We start from the raw sequence: 16,155 nt of genomic DNA, 5'->3' as shown, positions 1-16,155 counted from the left end.
GGCCCCCTCCTTAGCCATTTTAAATAGGAAAAACTGCCTTTTAACACTTGCATAGATATTGGGTTCTTAATGTTCTCACTTTATGAAATCCAAGGAATATCAAAGGTCATTAGAGTAGTTTAAATGAAAGCTTATTTTTTCCCATTATAAAAATTAGAAAAATATGTAAAAGTATTGAGAAAAAGTCATCAACGGTCTTACTAAAGATGTATATTGTTAAAATACTGGTGTATTTATGACATTATCTTGTTTTCTAGATGCGACTTTTAATTTTTATAAACTTAGTTATAGTACTGGGTAGAATTTTATAGGCTTTCTCCCTCCTATTTTGAAAAAGTTAATTACTTTTCTCCAGATATCATTTCAAATGTATATGTTCACAGACAAGGATTAGTATTGCTCAAAATCATTCTACATGATAAAACACTGTTACAGATGTTGGCTTAAGATTTTTGTGTTTAACATTTTATTTTATTTTATTTTTTAAGATTTTATTTTTAAGTAGTCTCTATACCCAATATGGGACTCAAACCCACAACCCCAAGATAAAGACTTCCATGCTCTGATGACTGTGCCAGGTGGGTACCCTGGTTTATGATTTTTAATGAAAGAAAAAGCCCATTTATTAGGCATGGATATATTCTAGATTTGAACTATCTGCAAAGACAAAATTACTGTGGCAATTACTTGCCACAGAAATATTGACAATCTTCTGTTAAAGCTACAGATTGCTTTTTTTTTTAACTTATAATAAAGCATTTTCTTTTACATTGAAAAACTTTTTAAAATTTATTCATTTGAGACAGAGAGATACAGGGAGAAAGCTGATTGGGGGAGAGGCAGAAGTAGACTCCTGCTGAGCCAGGAGTCCTACTCAGGGCTTGATCCCAGGATCTGGAGACCATAACCTGAACCAAGGCAGATGCTCAATCACCTGAGCAACCGAGGCATCCCTACATTGAAAATTTTGTAAATATTTTAATAGCTGCATAATATTAAGTTTAGCAGGTATCACAACCCAACTTGTGATACTTTTCTCTGCTTCATGTATCCCTTGATTTCCCATTCAAATTTATAAATGAAAGAGCAAGACCACATGGTTTCTTCTGCTAATTCTGCCCTCTCCTTTGAATAGTCGGCTGGTTCCAGGCACGAGCATGTCAACAAATACGTTTCATTTTAGGGTGAGCAGGCAGAAATCAGGCAGGTTGATAGGCAAGCTGGGGTTTACACCAAACCCCTATTAAAAAAAAAAAAAAAGCCCCCCAAATAGAGGACTCTAGAGCACTAACCCTCATGTGAAATCCTGGCTTCTTGAAATAGATAATTTTTTTTTAAGAGTCCTAAGTTTATTACTCATAGTTTAAATATTCTCTGACTCATTTTCAAGCCAGAGTAGTAATTGTACCCCTGCTGCAAGGATTACATAAGTTACTATACTTCAAGCTCTTGGCATAGTATCTGGCAGAGGAGTAAATTCTTAATATAATAACTAGTGTTGATTCACTGTCTCTCTCCCATTTGACTGTGAAGATAGCAACTTGTCTTCCTGGCATAATATCATCATGCTTAATAAGACGTAATATCGTCATGTCCCCACCATCAAGTACACTGACCAGCACAAAGAGGTGCTCAATGTTTGTTGAATGTCTGAAAGAAGTATTTTGCTGAGGGTAGAATTTACACAACGTCTGAATCTAGAACACATGCTCTAAGTTCAGGTTTTCCACAGTGTTCCACGCTGGCTTCCTTCTCTTTGATTTAGGCAAACTGCTTAATGTCTCTGGGCCTCAATTTCCTCACTTTGTTTTTCATTTTATCTTTTTTCAAACTGGAGTGGTTAGCATGCAATATTATATTCGTTTCCAGTGTACAACATAGTCATACGATCACCAAGGTAAATCTAATCATTTGTTTTTTTAGAGGACTCTTGCAGCCTTCTGTCTGAAGCAAATGCTACAGCTAGGCATGGGGTGTTACAGACCTACCCCTGCAGCCCGTCTACAGGTTAATTCTTCAGTCAAACATCTTGATTTTGTTTTCCCTTCTCACTCTTGCTCTCCATACCAGCCCATCACAGGGGACTCCATTGTAAAACAAAACAAAACAAAACAAAACAAAACAAAACAAAATGGTTACCACCTGTGCTATAGCCTTCTCTTATTTCAAAAATGATTTTGAGCCTCACACCAGTCAGAATGGCTAAAATTGACAAGTCAGGAAATGAGAGATGCTGGCGAGGATGCAGAGAAAGGGGAACCCTCCTACACTATTGGTGGGAATGCAAGCTGGTGCAACCACTCTGGAAAACAGCATGGAGGTTCCTCAAAAAGTTGAAAATAGAGCTACTCTATGACCCAGCAATTGCACTACTGGGTATTTACCCTAAAGATACAAACGTAGTGATCCGAAGTGGCACATGCACGCAAATGTTTAGAGCAGCAATGTCTACAATAGTCAAACTCTGGAAAGAACCTAGATGACCATCAACAGATGAATGGATAAAGAAGATGTGGTATATATATAAAATGGAATACTATGCAGCCATCAAAAGAAATGAAATCTTGCCATTTGTGACGACATGGATGGAACTAGAGGGTATTATGCTTAGTGAAATAAGTCAATCAGAGAAAGACAACTATCATATGATCTCCCTGATATGAGGAAGTGGAGATGCAACGTGGGGGGTTTGGGGGGTAGGAAAAGAATAAATTAAACAAGATGGAATCAGGAGGGAGACAAACTATAAGAGACTCTTAATCTCACAAAACAAATTGAGGGTTGCCAGGGGGAGGGGGGAAGGGAGAGAGGGTGGTGGGGTTATGGACATTGGGGAGGGTATGTGCTATGGTGAGTGCTGTGAAGTGTGTAAACCTGGCGATTCACACAGATCTGTATCCCTGGGGCTAATAATACATTATGTGTTCATAAAAAAATTAAAAAATTATTAAAAAAATGATTTTGAGGTATGTCTTCCTCTGTTAGGGGTTATTCTTTGGAACGATCCATTCTGTTTTCCAATTCAGCTTCCATTCTCTTTTCTTTCTTTAAAAAAGATTTTATTTATTTATTTTTCAGAGAAGGGAGGGCAGGGAGAGGGAGAGGCAGGCCCCCTGCTGAGCAAGGAGTCCAATGCAGCATTCGATCCCAGGACCTGAGCTGAAGGCAGACACTTAACTGACTTAGCCACCCAGGCATCCCCCATTCGCTTTTCAAAACCTTAGTCCTCTGATGTGTCCACTCCTTTTTTTGTGCTTTTAGCAACTTAATCCATTTTCCAAAAGTTTTTTTAATTGTTAATGGGATTTTATTTGAGGGAAAGCAGGTAAATGCTGAATTCGGTCTGCCATCTGAACCAAGTGTTGCATTTTCTTTTTAATACCCAAAAGTTCAGAATTTTAAAACTTAACATTCTATATGTACTATATGTATATATAGATCAAAAGTCTCCATGGGGCACCTGGGTGGCTCAGTGGGTTAAAGCTTCTACCTTCGACTCAGATCTTGATCCTGGAATCCTGGGATTGAGCCCCATGTTGGGCTCTCTGCTCAGCGGGGAACCTGCTTCCCTTCCTCTCTCTCTGCCTGCCTCTCTGCCTAGTTGTGATCTCTGTCTATCAAATAAATAAATAAAATATAAAAAAAAAAGTTTCCAAAGTGATACCTTAAATAGTAAACACATGTAAGAGGAGACTATTTTTATGCTATTTTATAAATTTAAGTTCAATTAATTAACATACAGTGTGTTATTAGTTTCAGAGGCAGAGTTCAGTGATTCATCAGTCTTACACACTCAGTGCTAATTACATCCTGGCCCTCCATAATGTCCATTACCCAGTAACCAAATCTCCCAACCCCCCTCCACTCCAGCACCCCCCAGTTTGTTTCCTCTGATTAAGAGTCTCATGGTTTATCTTCCTCTCTGATTTTGGCTTATTTTATTTTTCCCTCTCTTCCCTATGAGCCTCTTTTTTTTTTTTTCTTTTTTTTCCTGTTTTGTTTCTTAACAAAACAGGTCTCATTGATTGTCTTGGTCAACCACCAGGTGCCCCAACATTCTTTGGTTTAAATCTAATTTTTCTGATATGATGATTGTTACCCTAGCTTTCTTTTGAGGTTCATTAACATGATAAATGGTTTCCCATGCCCTCCCTTTTAATCTGGAGGTGTCTTTGGGTCTAAGAAGAGTCTGCTGCAGACAGCACATGGATGTGTGTTGCTTTTTAATCCAATATGATATCTTATGTCTTTTGACTGGGGCATTTAGCCCATTTAGATTCAGAGCAACTATTGAAATATAATGAATTTAGTGCCACTGTATTACTTATAAAGTCATGTCCCTGTTAAGAAGAGGCTATTTTAGAATGAATTTCCCAATATTTTAGTAGTATTTTCCTAAAAAAGCTATACCCCACTGTCAGCAAAATTCACCTCATGACAGTTCTTTATTAAAAATATGTAATTAGGGTGCCTGGGTGGCTCAGAGGGTTAAAGCCTCTGTCTTCGGCTCAGGTCATGATCCCAGAGTCCTGGGATCGAGCCCCACATCGTGCTCTCTGCTCAGCAGGGAACCTGCTTCCCCCTCTCTCTCTGCCTGCCTCTCTGCCTACTTGTGATCTCTGTCTGTCAAATAAATAAATAAAATCTTTTTAAAAATAAAAATAAATAAATAAAATTAAAAAAATGATAATTATTTATCTAGTTCAAGCAACAATAGTAACTGCCCTATAAACACATATCAACTCTGAACATTTTTGTTTAAAGAATTTTGGTCTTTTTCAGTTTCCTATTTGATTTTGTAGGTCTAGCTCTAGAGCTCTCAGAATCACAGAAAACTGAAATGAGAATTTACTGTATATCCACTCATACTTATGCACATCACAGATGAAAGACTAAGGCACTGAGAGTTAGAGTTATTTGTTCATGACCACCTAACTTGTGACAGGAATGGACTAAAATTAAACCCTTACAATTTCTACACCAGTGTTCAACTCACACATATACCTGGCCCCACCGGCCTTATGTATTTTTATAATAGCTTTTACCTTTTCTTCACAGCATTATCATCTCTTATTGAATGTCTTTCTTTTGTGCTAAAGTGTAGGCTCTGTGGAAGCATTAGCTCTGTCTTATTCTTTTACTTTTGATGGCTCTCCAGATGCCTAACCCATTATTAGGCACCTAATAATTACATGTTAACTGAATGAATGAATGAATGAATGCACCATGTTTCTTCTCTACCCTCAGTGAAGTTACAGAAACTTAACACCTTAAAGTAGTAGCCTGTATGGAGAATGACTGTAGTATCTGTGAATAGACTGAAATGATATTCAACATTTCCGGGTTATGTCCATTTTGTTTAGTCTACAGTTTTCTTAATTTTCATAGGGAGCCATTAAAAAAAAAAAAAAAAAAAGCTAAAAGTCACTGCCTTATGAAAAGGCCCTGGAGTACCTGGCTGGCTCAGTCAGCTGGGCGTCTGACTCTTGATTTGGTTTAGGTCATGATCTCAGGGCTGTGGTGTTGGGCCCGGCGTAGAGCTCTCCACGCAGTGCAGTCTGCTTACTCCTTTCCCCCTGCTCCTCCCCCCAAATAAGTGTGCTCTCTAATAAATAAATAAAATCTTTTCTTTTTAAATGGCCCTAAAATAATGTTTTACTCTAATATATTTACAGTCCCAACTTTACAACAGTTAATCTCCTTTGACTGAATTTTAATTTCAAGGATTCATCTGTGGCATTCCCTTGGCATCTTTTAGAAGCTCATCAGCTTCTGCAGCAGCTTAGTGCTAATGTAAGGAGGGGAATGGGTAAGGATTGACTACAAAGACAGGATACCATGATACTCCTAGAAGCAGAGATAACAGACATAATTCACCAACAGTCCTTGAGCACAAATACATTCTGTTTGTTTATACAGTACTTACCTTTTCAGCTGGAAGGATGTGTTGTTTCATGAAATGCTTCACCCTAGCAAGAACTTCCTGGCCAGTCTTACTCTGTACAAACAATTTTTGGGAAGTATCAATCTGTGGTGATGTAGTACTGAAAGTTCTTTATTAAAAAAAGAAAAGAAAGAAAGGAAAAAAAGAAGAGTTACAAAGGTGTCCCAAATCATTATTATATATTTCTGAATATAATGTGAGGTCTTCTCCAACTCCTTCAAAATATCCCTCCGGAGTTGGCATATTTTGGGATTTTTAAAGTTTTTCATATTATGCAATAAATGTACAATCACTTTACTTTGAACAGGAAACTTTAATGCTGAAAGCACTATGTAGGTAAAACATAAGCCTGGCACAATCTCAATCAGTGGTAGTTTTGAATCTTTATTAAAGTCAATTATCAAAATCTCTCAAAAAGAAGGTGAAGAAACTGAACACAAATGTAGTAATTATTCTTAGTATATTCCTCACAAACACAACTACTGGATGTCATTATAAAGAGCTTTATGAAGAGCAACACTGTCAGTTGTTATGTTGAGAGAACACAAACATCACCTAAAAGATGAATTATAAAACATAACTGTCCTAATCTTAAGTCCTGGGTACTTGTGCCTGGACAGAATTTCCAGGGACAGCATCATCAATGGATTCAGTAAGTGCTATTATATCACATCACTTAGATGGCAGTGTGTAGTTGGGAAGAGAACTAGATGCCTCAAAAAGTGCTCCACTGATTGAGATATGGATTTCAAAGACATTTATGGAGTGATTGAGTAAAATTTCATGAAATATGATGGAAGAGAGCAATACTTTTAAAGTTAATAAATCATCTTTTATAGGGTGTAATTTTGAATAGGAATATGTAAGTAATATAAATATTAGAAAGAAGCATTTGAGAGTTTTATCTATTTCCTTGAAAGTTTATATGCTCAAGTTGGCAAAAAAATACTTTTAATCATGAATCTGGGTTATTTTATTTTCAGGCATATAAGATGTTACCAAAAAACTGATGTGATTGGCAGCAATAATTCTGGTATAAGCAATAGAAACAGTCCCTATCCCCCTGAAGTTTACAACCTTCATATATCTAATAAAGGCTCTAATTTGAATTAGCCAAGGAATTGATTTTGCTTACCTTTTCGAAAGTTGTAATCCAGTTTCTGCCAGAGGCTGCACAATCTTGGCAAATAGAAAGCTATTCTCAGATGCATTATTTCCCAGAAGATATCTTCTATATACTCCCTACAAATAAATTAACATAGAGCAATTAAGATTGATTGAAAACCGTTCTTCAGCTATCCAGTCTCTCCAGTTTCCCAGCTATGTGAGTCACTAACCTCACAAGGTATCAAGATATAAATCAGACCATCAGTTCTATTTATTTACATATAGGGATAATTATACCACCCTAAATTAAAGAGGTACACATGCATCATTTGCTTAACACACTCTCATCCTAACAGAACTTTAACTGTAAATCAAATCAAACTTGAAAATGAACTCAGGAGTTAACAAAGATGTCAAACTAGCATTACCTTATACTAAAGATCACTGTTCTCCTGTTTTAGTGGGGGAAAATCTAAATAAACCAAAATAAAATTAAAAACTATAAAATGGAAGAGAAGACACAGATATGATCTCTAAGAATATTTTCTCTCATTTTTTTGGAGTCCGATTTTAGTTAACTGTCTCCTTGAAAAGGGTTAGTTGAATGCTAATTAGTTTTTCTTTCTGCTCTGTGTTCTGTGCTTTCAACACAACACTCTCCTCTCCCTTGCTTGTCCCACCCTAACACAATCCACTAAATTTCATTAGTTTTATTTCTTCATGTAATTCTTTATGCAATAAGACACTCTAACACTCCTTCCATCATTTCCAATTTCATATTTGTAGTTAGAATGCAATGTTTATGATCATCCCTGTTACCACATATAGTCTATCACATACATATTAATTTTAACATAATGCAAGTAAAACTTTTGTTTGAAATGAAAATCCATTTTAAGTTCAAAACCCATTTGGTATCTGATTTGTGGAAACTGACAAATATAAAAAACATACCATGAACCCTCTTTTGAGGAACCCATCCAACCAACACAATTAACGTGATTCTAAAATACAGGATGAGATGTAATACAACTATATCCAGAAGACATTTCAATTGGTCATGGATAGCATGGACTCAGAAGACAAGGAAAAAAACACCTTAATCCTTTTACATTCTTTTTTGTTTCTAAAATCTCTTACTGGCTTATTCTTCCAAGCCCTGGCCCTTTGTCACTGATGAAGCATCTCAATTTCTTAAATAAACTCCCGAGGTTCAAAGCACATGTAAACTAAATCAGTATAAAGAAGAATACACTTTAGGGGCACCTGGGTGGCTCAGTTGGTTAAGCACTGGAATTTTGATTTTGGCTCACGCCATGATCTTAGTTAGGATTGTGAGATTGAGCCCTAGGGCAGGCTCTGTGTTGGGAGTAGAGCCTGCCTAAGATGCTTTTTCTCCCTCTCCCTCTGCCCCTCCCCTGCTAAAAAAAAAAAAGAAAAAAGAAAAAAAGAACACATTTTAGATTTTAAAAAACTGAATTTATGCTCGATTTCCTCTTAAAATTAGTCACGTAATTTGTGTGATTCTAACATTGTTAGAAAACAGAAAATTTTACTCATCTATTCTCTCAAAAATATATATTAAGAGGCTACTATGATCTAGGTACAGTGCTAGACTTTGGGACATGCAAAAGTATTTCTTTCCTCATCATCAGTACTGGTTAATAAATGGTTTTATAGTTTGGAGCAGACATTATTAAAAGATTTTAGCTCTTTCTTAAATTGGATATTCAGGAAATAACAAATCTTCATATGCTTTTTTCTTTTTATCTTTATTTCTTTCTTTCTTCCTTCCACTATTAAGTTTATCATACCAAAAAATGATAACACATTTTGCTACTCAATTTTTTGCCTTTGCCAAATTCCTATTCTGTAAAGTCTGGATTCATATTCACCCAGGCCTGGTATTTGTCATTATCCAAAGCAAAATGATCTAAGGAAAAAGAACATAAAACTCCTGAAGACCAGAAAATATCATGAATAGTACATTACTAAATAGTGGTGAAACATAAGTTGAGACCAATCATTTACCTGTGCTATTCCAGCCATTTTAAAATATGCAAGGGCAAGAAAGAAATTCCAGTTAGGGAGAATAGAATCAATTCCCCTGCAGCGGCAATATATTGAAATCAGTTCTTCTATTGATGGTATCCCTATAAAAACAGCACATACTATAAAATTTAATAAAGATATCATGGTGAATGTTTCAAATGTAATAATACTACATGTGTACATAAAACTGATACACATAACAAACATGTTCTGAATGTTGTTTTCTAAAAGAATGATATATATATATAAAGGGCTATATTTTATCATAATTACTAAAAGTAAAAGCTGTTGTTCAGAAAAATCAAGAATAAAATGAATTAGAAACATTTCAGAGGAGTGCCTGGGTGGCTCAGTCAGTTAACCATCTGCCTTCAGCTCAGGTAATGATCCCAGGGTCCTAGGATCAAGTCCTGAGTTGGTCTCTTTGCTTAGCAGGAGCCCTGTTTCTCCCTCTCCCACTGTCCCTCCCCCTGCTCGTGCACATGCATTCTTTCTCTCTCTCTCAAATAAAGTCTTAAAAAAAAAAAAAAAGAAACATTTCAAGAAACAAATAAAAGCTACGTATCTAAAATGGCAATATAATCTTACCTTTTAATTATGAAGAATAAATATAATTTTATATTAATAGCAATTTAGGCAACATTACGGTTTCATACCTATATTTTCTTGAAAGTAAGAATTTTGATTTATCTTTGGAACAGTCCTTGGCCAAAAGTAGAATAGGGAGAGATGAGCTAAGTCTGACAAAGGATGACCAATAGTTGAAAGCTCCCAATCCAGTATAGCTATAACTCGAGACTGCAATTAAAAATAAAAAGGTTTTAACATATTTAATACAAAACGAAAACAGGGAAATAAGTGAAATCCTATTCTCTATCAAAAGCAAATCTTAGTTTACATAGTTTATAGTCTTTACTTGCAATGGCACATCTTAATTAACAAATAACTAATTAGTCTGGAATATGTAGAGCCAAGTCTGCTGGCTCCATTATTGGCCATCAGTTATCCTGCATTTTACTTTACATTCCACTAGTATCTCTGCTAATGAGAGGAAACTAAAGCAGCTGAAACTGCTCAACTGAGGGTTAACTGTGGTAAAGAAGAAATTCTAATAATTACTTATAATTTAAGCATCTATGTCATGTCATGCACAGTTTAAAGTTTGCTCTCAGGACACCTGGGTGGCTCAGTTGCTTAAGCATCTACAATTGCTGGGTCATAGGGTAACTCTATTTTTAACTTTTTGAGGAACCTCCACACTGTTTTCCAAAGTGGCCCTACCAACTTGCCTGATTTCAAGCTATATTATAAAGCTGTGATCACCAAGACAGCATGGTACTGGCACAAAAACAGACAGATAGATCAATGGAACAAAACAGAAAGCCCAGATATGGACTCTCAACTCTATGGTCAACTAATCTTCAACAAAGTAGGAAAAAATATCCAATGGGAAAAAGACAGTCTCTTCAATAAACGGTGCTGGGAAAATTGGACAGCTATATACAGAAGAATGAAACTTGACCATTCTCTTAAATCATACACAAAGATAAACTCTAAATGGAAGACCTCAATGTCTCAATGTGAGACAGAAATCCATCAAAATTCTAGAGGAGAACAGAGGTAGTAACCTCTTTGACATTGGCCACAGCAACTTCTTTCAAGACACATCTCCAAAGGCAAGGGAAACAAAAGCAAAAATGAACTTCTGGGACTTCATCAAGATAAAAAGCTTCTGCTCATAATATGTTCTTAAGATTGTTTGTATTTCCTTGGTGTTGACTGTGATCTCTCCTCTTTCATTCAGGATTTTTAAATTATTTACATATTTAATTTACTTATATGATTTATTTTCTTTTTGATAAGTCTGGCCAAGGGTTTATCGATCTTATTAACTCTTTTGAAGAACCAGCTTCTAGTTTCATTGATCTGTTTTACTGTTTAGTTTCTACTTCATTGATTTCTGCTCTAATCTTTATTAATTCTCTTCTCCTACTTCGTTTCGCAGGGGAAGAGCTGTTGTTCTTTCTCCAGCTCCTTACAGTGTAACTTTAGCTTGTGTATTTGAGACTTTTCTAAGTTTTTGAGAAAGGCTTGTATTGCTATGTACTTCCCTCTTAGGACTGCCTTTGCTGTATCACAAAAGTTTTGAACAGTTGTGTTTTCATTTTCATTTGTTTCCATAATTTTAAAAAATTCTTCCGTAACTTCCTGGCTGACCCTTTCATTCTTCAGTAGGATGCTCTTCAACCTCCAAGTGTTTGAGTTCCTTCCCGATTTCCTTTTGTGATTGAGGTCAAGTCTCAAAGCATTGTGGTCTGAAAATATGCAGGGGATGATCCCAATCTTTTGGTATCAGTTGAGACCTGATTTGTGACCACTCTGGAGAATGTTCCATGTGCACTTGAGAAGAATATGTATTCTGTTGCTTTAGGATGGAATGCTCTGTATGTATCTGTGAAGTCCATCTGGTCCAGCGTCTCATTCGAAGTCCTTGTTTCCTTGTTCATCTTCTGCTTAGATGATCTGTCCATTGTTGTGAGTAGGGTATTGAAGTCCCCCCACTATTAATGTATTATTATCCATGTGTTTCTTTAATTTTATTATTAATTGGCTATATAATTGGCTGCTTCCACTTTAGGGGCAAAAATATTTGCAATTATTAGATCTTCTTGTTAGATAGGCCCTTTAAGTATGACACAGTATCCTTCCTCATCTCTTATTACATTCTTTTTTTTTTTTAAAGATTTTATTTATTTATTTGACAGATAGAGATCACAAGTAGGCAGAGAGGCAGGCGGTGGCGGCGGGCGGGGAGCAGGCTCCCTGCTGAGCAGAGAGCCTGATGCGGGGCTCAATCCCAGGACCCTGAGATCATGACCTGAGCCGAAGCAGAGGCTTTAACCCACTGAGCCACCAGGTGCCCCTACATTCTTTGGTTTAAATCTAATTTTTCTGATATGATGATTGTTACCCCAGCTTTCTTTTGATGTCCATTAGCATGATACATGGTTTTTCAAGCCCTCAGTTTCAATCTGGAGGTGTCTTTGGGTCTAAGAAGAGTCTGTTGCAGACAGCATATGGATGTGTCTTGCCATCCAATCTGATACCCTGTGTCTTTTGATTGGATCATTTAGCCCATTTAGATTCAGAAGAACTACTGAAAGAGATGAATTTAGTGTCATTGTATTACTTATAAAGTCCCTCTTTCTGTAGACTGTCTCTGTTCCTTTCTGGTTTGTTATACTGGGGCTCTCTTTTTGCTTACAGTTTCCCCTTTAGTATTTTTTGCAGGGCTGGTTTAGTGGTCACAGATTCTTTTAGTTTTTGTTTACCCTGGAAGCTCTTAATGTCTCCTTCCATTCTGAATGACAGCCTTGCTTGAAAGTATTTTTGGCTGCATGTTTTTCTCATTTAGTTCCTTGAATGTATCATGCCAGCACTTTCTGGCCTGCCAGGTCATTATAGCTTGGTCTGCTGCCAGCCTAATGTTTCTACCCCCGTTGGTTAAGAACCTCTTGTCTCAAGCTCCTTTCAGGATTTTCTCTTTATCTCTGAAATTTGCAAGCTTCACTATTATATGTTGGGTGTTGATCTATTTTTATTGATTATATATATACATATTATATATATTATATATATTATATATATGTATATAATATATATTATATGTATATATATGTATATAATATATATAATATATATGTATATAATATTGTATATATGTATATAAATATAATATGTATATAATATGATATATATCATATATATATACTCTCTACCTCTTGGACTTGAATGCCTGTTTTCTTTCCCAGATTAGGGACGTTCCCAGCTATGATTTGTTCAAATATACCTTATGTCCCTCTCTCTTTCTTTCTCTTTCCTCAGGGACGCCAATAATTCTAATATTATTTTGCTTCATGGTATCGCTGATTTCTCAAAGCGTCCTCTCATAGTCCATTAGTTGTTTTTCTCTCTTTGCCTCAGCTTCCTTCCTTTCCCTCCACTCATCTTCTAGGTCACTTCCTTCCTCTTCTGCCCCATTTACCCTAGGTGTTATAGCATCCAATTTAGAATACATCTCAGTTAAAGCATTTTTAATTTCAGCCTGTCTAGATTTCATTTCTGCACTAACAGATTCTCTTGTGCCTTTCATGCTTTTTTCAAGCCCAGCTAGTAACTTTAGTATCATTATCCTGAATTCCAGCTGTGCTTTTTACTTATATCCGTATCGATTAGATGTGTGGCAGGAAGTATTACCTCTGGTTCTTTTTTGTGAATTTCTCTTTCTAGTCATTTTGCCCAGAGAAGAATTGATGAAGGAGATAAAATAAAAATTATCAACCAGACCCAAACGAAATATGCACCAGACAAATCTGAAGCAGTCAGAAGCCAAAGAGGAAAAGAAAAAAAGAAGGGGGTGGGCTGTCAGAGAGAGACTATAATCTCCCAGGCGGACAAAACAGGGTGATCCACTTGGTCCTGCATGTGTTTTGGTCTGTTTGTTAGAAGATACTAAATCCCAATATTGTAAAGAAAGCAAAACTTATATATATATATAAAATTGAATACAGTAAAAGGAAGCCAAAAATGAAGAATGTATCTATTAAATGTAAAAAAAAAAAAAAGAGAAAGTTAAAAAAAGACTTAAAAACAAAGATCTGATAAAATAAGAAACCTGTTGAAAAGGAAAAGGAAAACTTTAAACTGAAAGATAAAGGAATCATGAAAAAAACAAAACAAAACAAAAAACAAACCCTTGAATCCTATATACTATTTTCCCCTAGTGCTGCAGTTTTGCAGTCCTGTGTGTTCCATACACTTGGTGTTCACCTGCTTTTCCAGCTGGTCTTCTTGGGGAAGGGCCTCCTGTGCTGATTCTCGGGTGTCTTTGCCTGAGTGGAGTTGCACCACCCTTTGCCAGGGAGCCAGTTTCAGTGTAAGCCACTTCTGGTTGCTCTAAGTGGGTTTTGTTTCCTGAAGGCTTTCTGTGCCTCTCTAGGGGATGAAAATAAAAATGGCCATGCCTGGATCACCAGCCCTGGAGTTGAAAGATCACAGTCACCTCTCTTCAGTAAACTCAGGGATGAGTGGTCTTCACTTTTGTGTGTGTCAAACTCTGCAGACTCCTGTGGTATGCACCCACTCTGGTCTTCCTAGGGAAAGGTAGAGTGTCATGGCCTTTCTGCCCTTTGCAGGGCTCCTGCATGGAGAGCTGTTGCCCAAGTGTGCCACCATTCATGGCTTATGGCAAACCAAGCTGAAAGCCCCCTCACGGGCTCACTGACCATAACCAGCTTCCCTGCTGCAATGCTTGGGAACGCTGCCAGCTAGGGCACCCCCATTCTTTCTGTGATTCCAGAGATATCCTGAGGTCATACTGTCCCACCTAGGATTCTGTCCCACTTCACCACTTGAGCAGCTTTCAGGCAGGGACATCTCTCATTGGAGCAGATTTCTAAAGGTTCCAATTTTGCTCTCAGGGGCTATATCACTTTCCTGTAACTGGCTTGCAGAGGCTCCCTTCCCCTGCCATTTATCTTCTAATATATCCCCTCAGATTCACTTCTCCACACCTCCTACCTTGCAAAAAGTGGTCACTTTTCTATTTGTAGAATTCCAGAATTTCTTTTTTCATCTTAGCTTGAATTCATAGGTGTTCAGAATTTTTTGATAGTTCTTTAGTTAAATTCAAGGGACCAAATGAAACGAGTTCCCCTACTCTTCCACCATCTTGCCTTCCCTCCTTATTTTATTTGAAAGAGAGAGAGCGAGCAAGCATGAATGAGGGGAAGGCGACAGGGAGAAGCAGGCTCCCTGCTGAGTAGGGAGCCCAACTCAGAGATCCAGAATCCTCGGATCATGACCTAAGCTGAAGGCAGACACTTAGGTGACTAGGCATCCAGATGCCTCTACTAAAAAGTATTTTAAAAAATATCTGTAATGTAGGGAGGCCTGGGTGGTTCAGTTGGTCTAGCGTCTGACTCTTGATTTCAGCTCGGGTCATGATCTCAGGATGATGAGTTCAAGCCCCACATCAGGCTCCCTGTTGGATGTGGAGCCTGCTTAAGATTTTCTCTCACTTTTTCCCCCTGCCACTACCCCTCTGTCTCTGGAGAAAAAAAAAAAAAAAATCTGTTATGTAAAGGTGTTGAAAAAACCAAACTGCTACATCTTTCCTAGCAATAAAATTAAATTTCGTAACTATGCTTCTGCCCACCTACACTAACATTTAAGAGATAATGAGGGAAATAAAAAAGAAGAGCCATTAAAAATACAAGTTTTGTTTGCATATCAAATCTTTTTTCTTCACAAGTTAATGTATAAAAGGCTGCAAGATAGAGGACTTCAGAATAACCAGATTACATGTATTTATTATCTTAAATACATCTGACTACTAATTAATTAATGCAGATGAATTATCTCTAGGTTTATCTGTTTCTAATTAAATAAATTTGTTTTTCAAATTGAAATGCACATTAAACTTTTTAAACATTTCTCTGCCAGATGGGTAAGATTTATGTTTAGAAAATTAACAATACTGGGGCGCCTGGGTGGCTCAGTGGGTTAAGCCTCTGCCTTTGGCTCAGGTCATGATCTCAGGGTCCTTGGATCGAGCCCCGCATTGGGCTCTCTGCTCAGCAGGGAGCCTGCTTCTCTCTCTCTCTCTCTCTCTCTCTCTCTCTTCCTACTTGTGATCTCTCTCTGTCAAATAAACAAAATCTTTGAAAAAAAAAAAGAAAATTAACAATATTTTTCAGGAAGGCTGGATTTCTTTTAAACATTGCAGTAAGCATGTTGTATTATGGAAATACTCACTCAAACATACTTCAAATACTTTATGTACAAGTAACTGGAAAATACGGATTACAAAACTGAGTAATGTGCTCTCCTTTTGCCATACCCTTTAGTAATCCTTTACTGGCTTACCACACACATTCCTGGAAGGTTTATCATTTAAGTTTGTTTTTGTCTTCCTTCTTGTGTTTTCTGATGATAAAATTAAACATGCTATTCTTTGAAAAAAAACCCCACAAAATAATAAAACCTCAAAC

The 16,155-nt window shown here is 36.9% G+C and overlaps 1 protein-coding gene across 1 annotated transcript in view; it reads right to left on the bottom strand.

Annotated features, from left to right (window-relative positions):
* The window catches only part of ACAD11 (acyl-CoA dehydrogenase family member 11), an 88,039-nt gene that overhangs the window by 52,871 nt on the left and 19,013 nt on the right, over positions 1-16,155 (bottom strand). Inside the window, exons 6-9 of the mRNA XM_032869689.1 lie at positions 9,760-9,901; positions 9,083-9,204; positions 7,080-7,186; positions 5,927-6,053 (exon numbers count right to left, since the gene is read on the bottom strand). Coding sequence (XP_032725580.1) covers positions 5,927-6,053; positions 7,080-7,186; positions 9,083-9,204; positions 9,760-9,901 — 498 coding nt within the window. The remainder of the gene's footprint in view (positions 1-5,926; positions 6,054-7,079; positions 7,187-9,082; positions 9,205-9,759; positions 9,902-16,155) is intronic.

Source organism: Lontra canadensis, unplaced genomic scaffold, assembly GCF_010015895.1.
Source record: "Lontra canadensis isolate GAN:19392208 unplaced genomic scaffold, GSC_riverotter_1.0 scaffold38, whole genome shotgun sequence".
Lineage (NCBI taxonomy): Eukaryota > Metazoa > Chordata > Mammalia > Carnivora > Mustelidae > Lontra > Lontra canadensis.
This window is presented reverse-complemented; position numbering and strand designations above follow the sequence as displayed.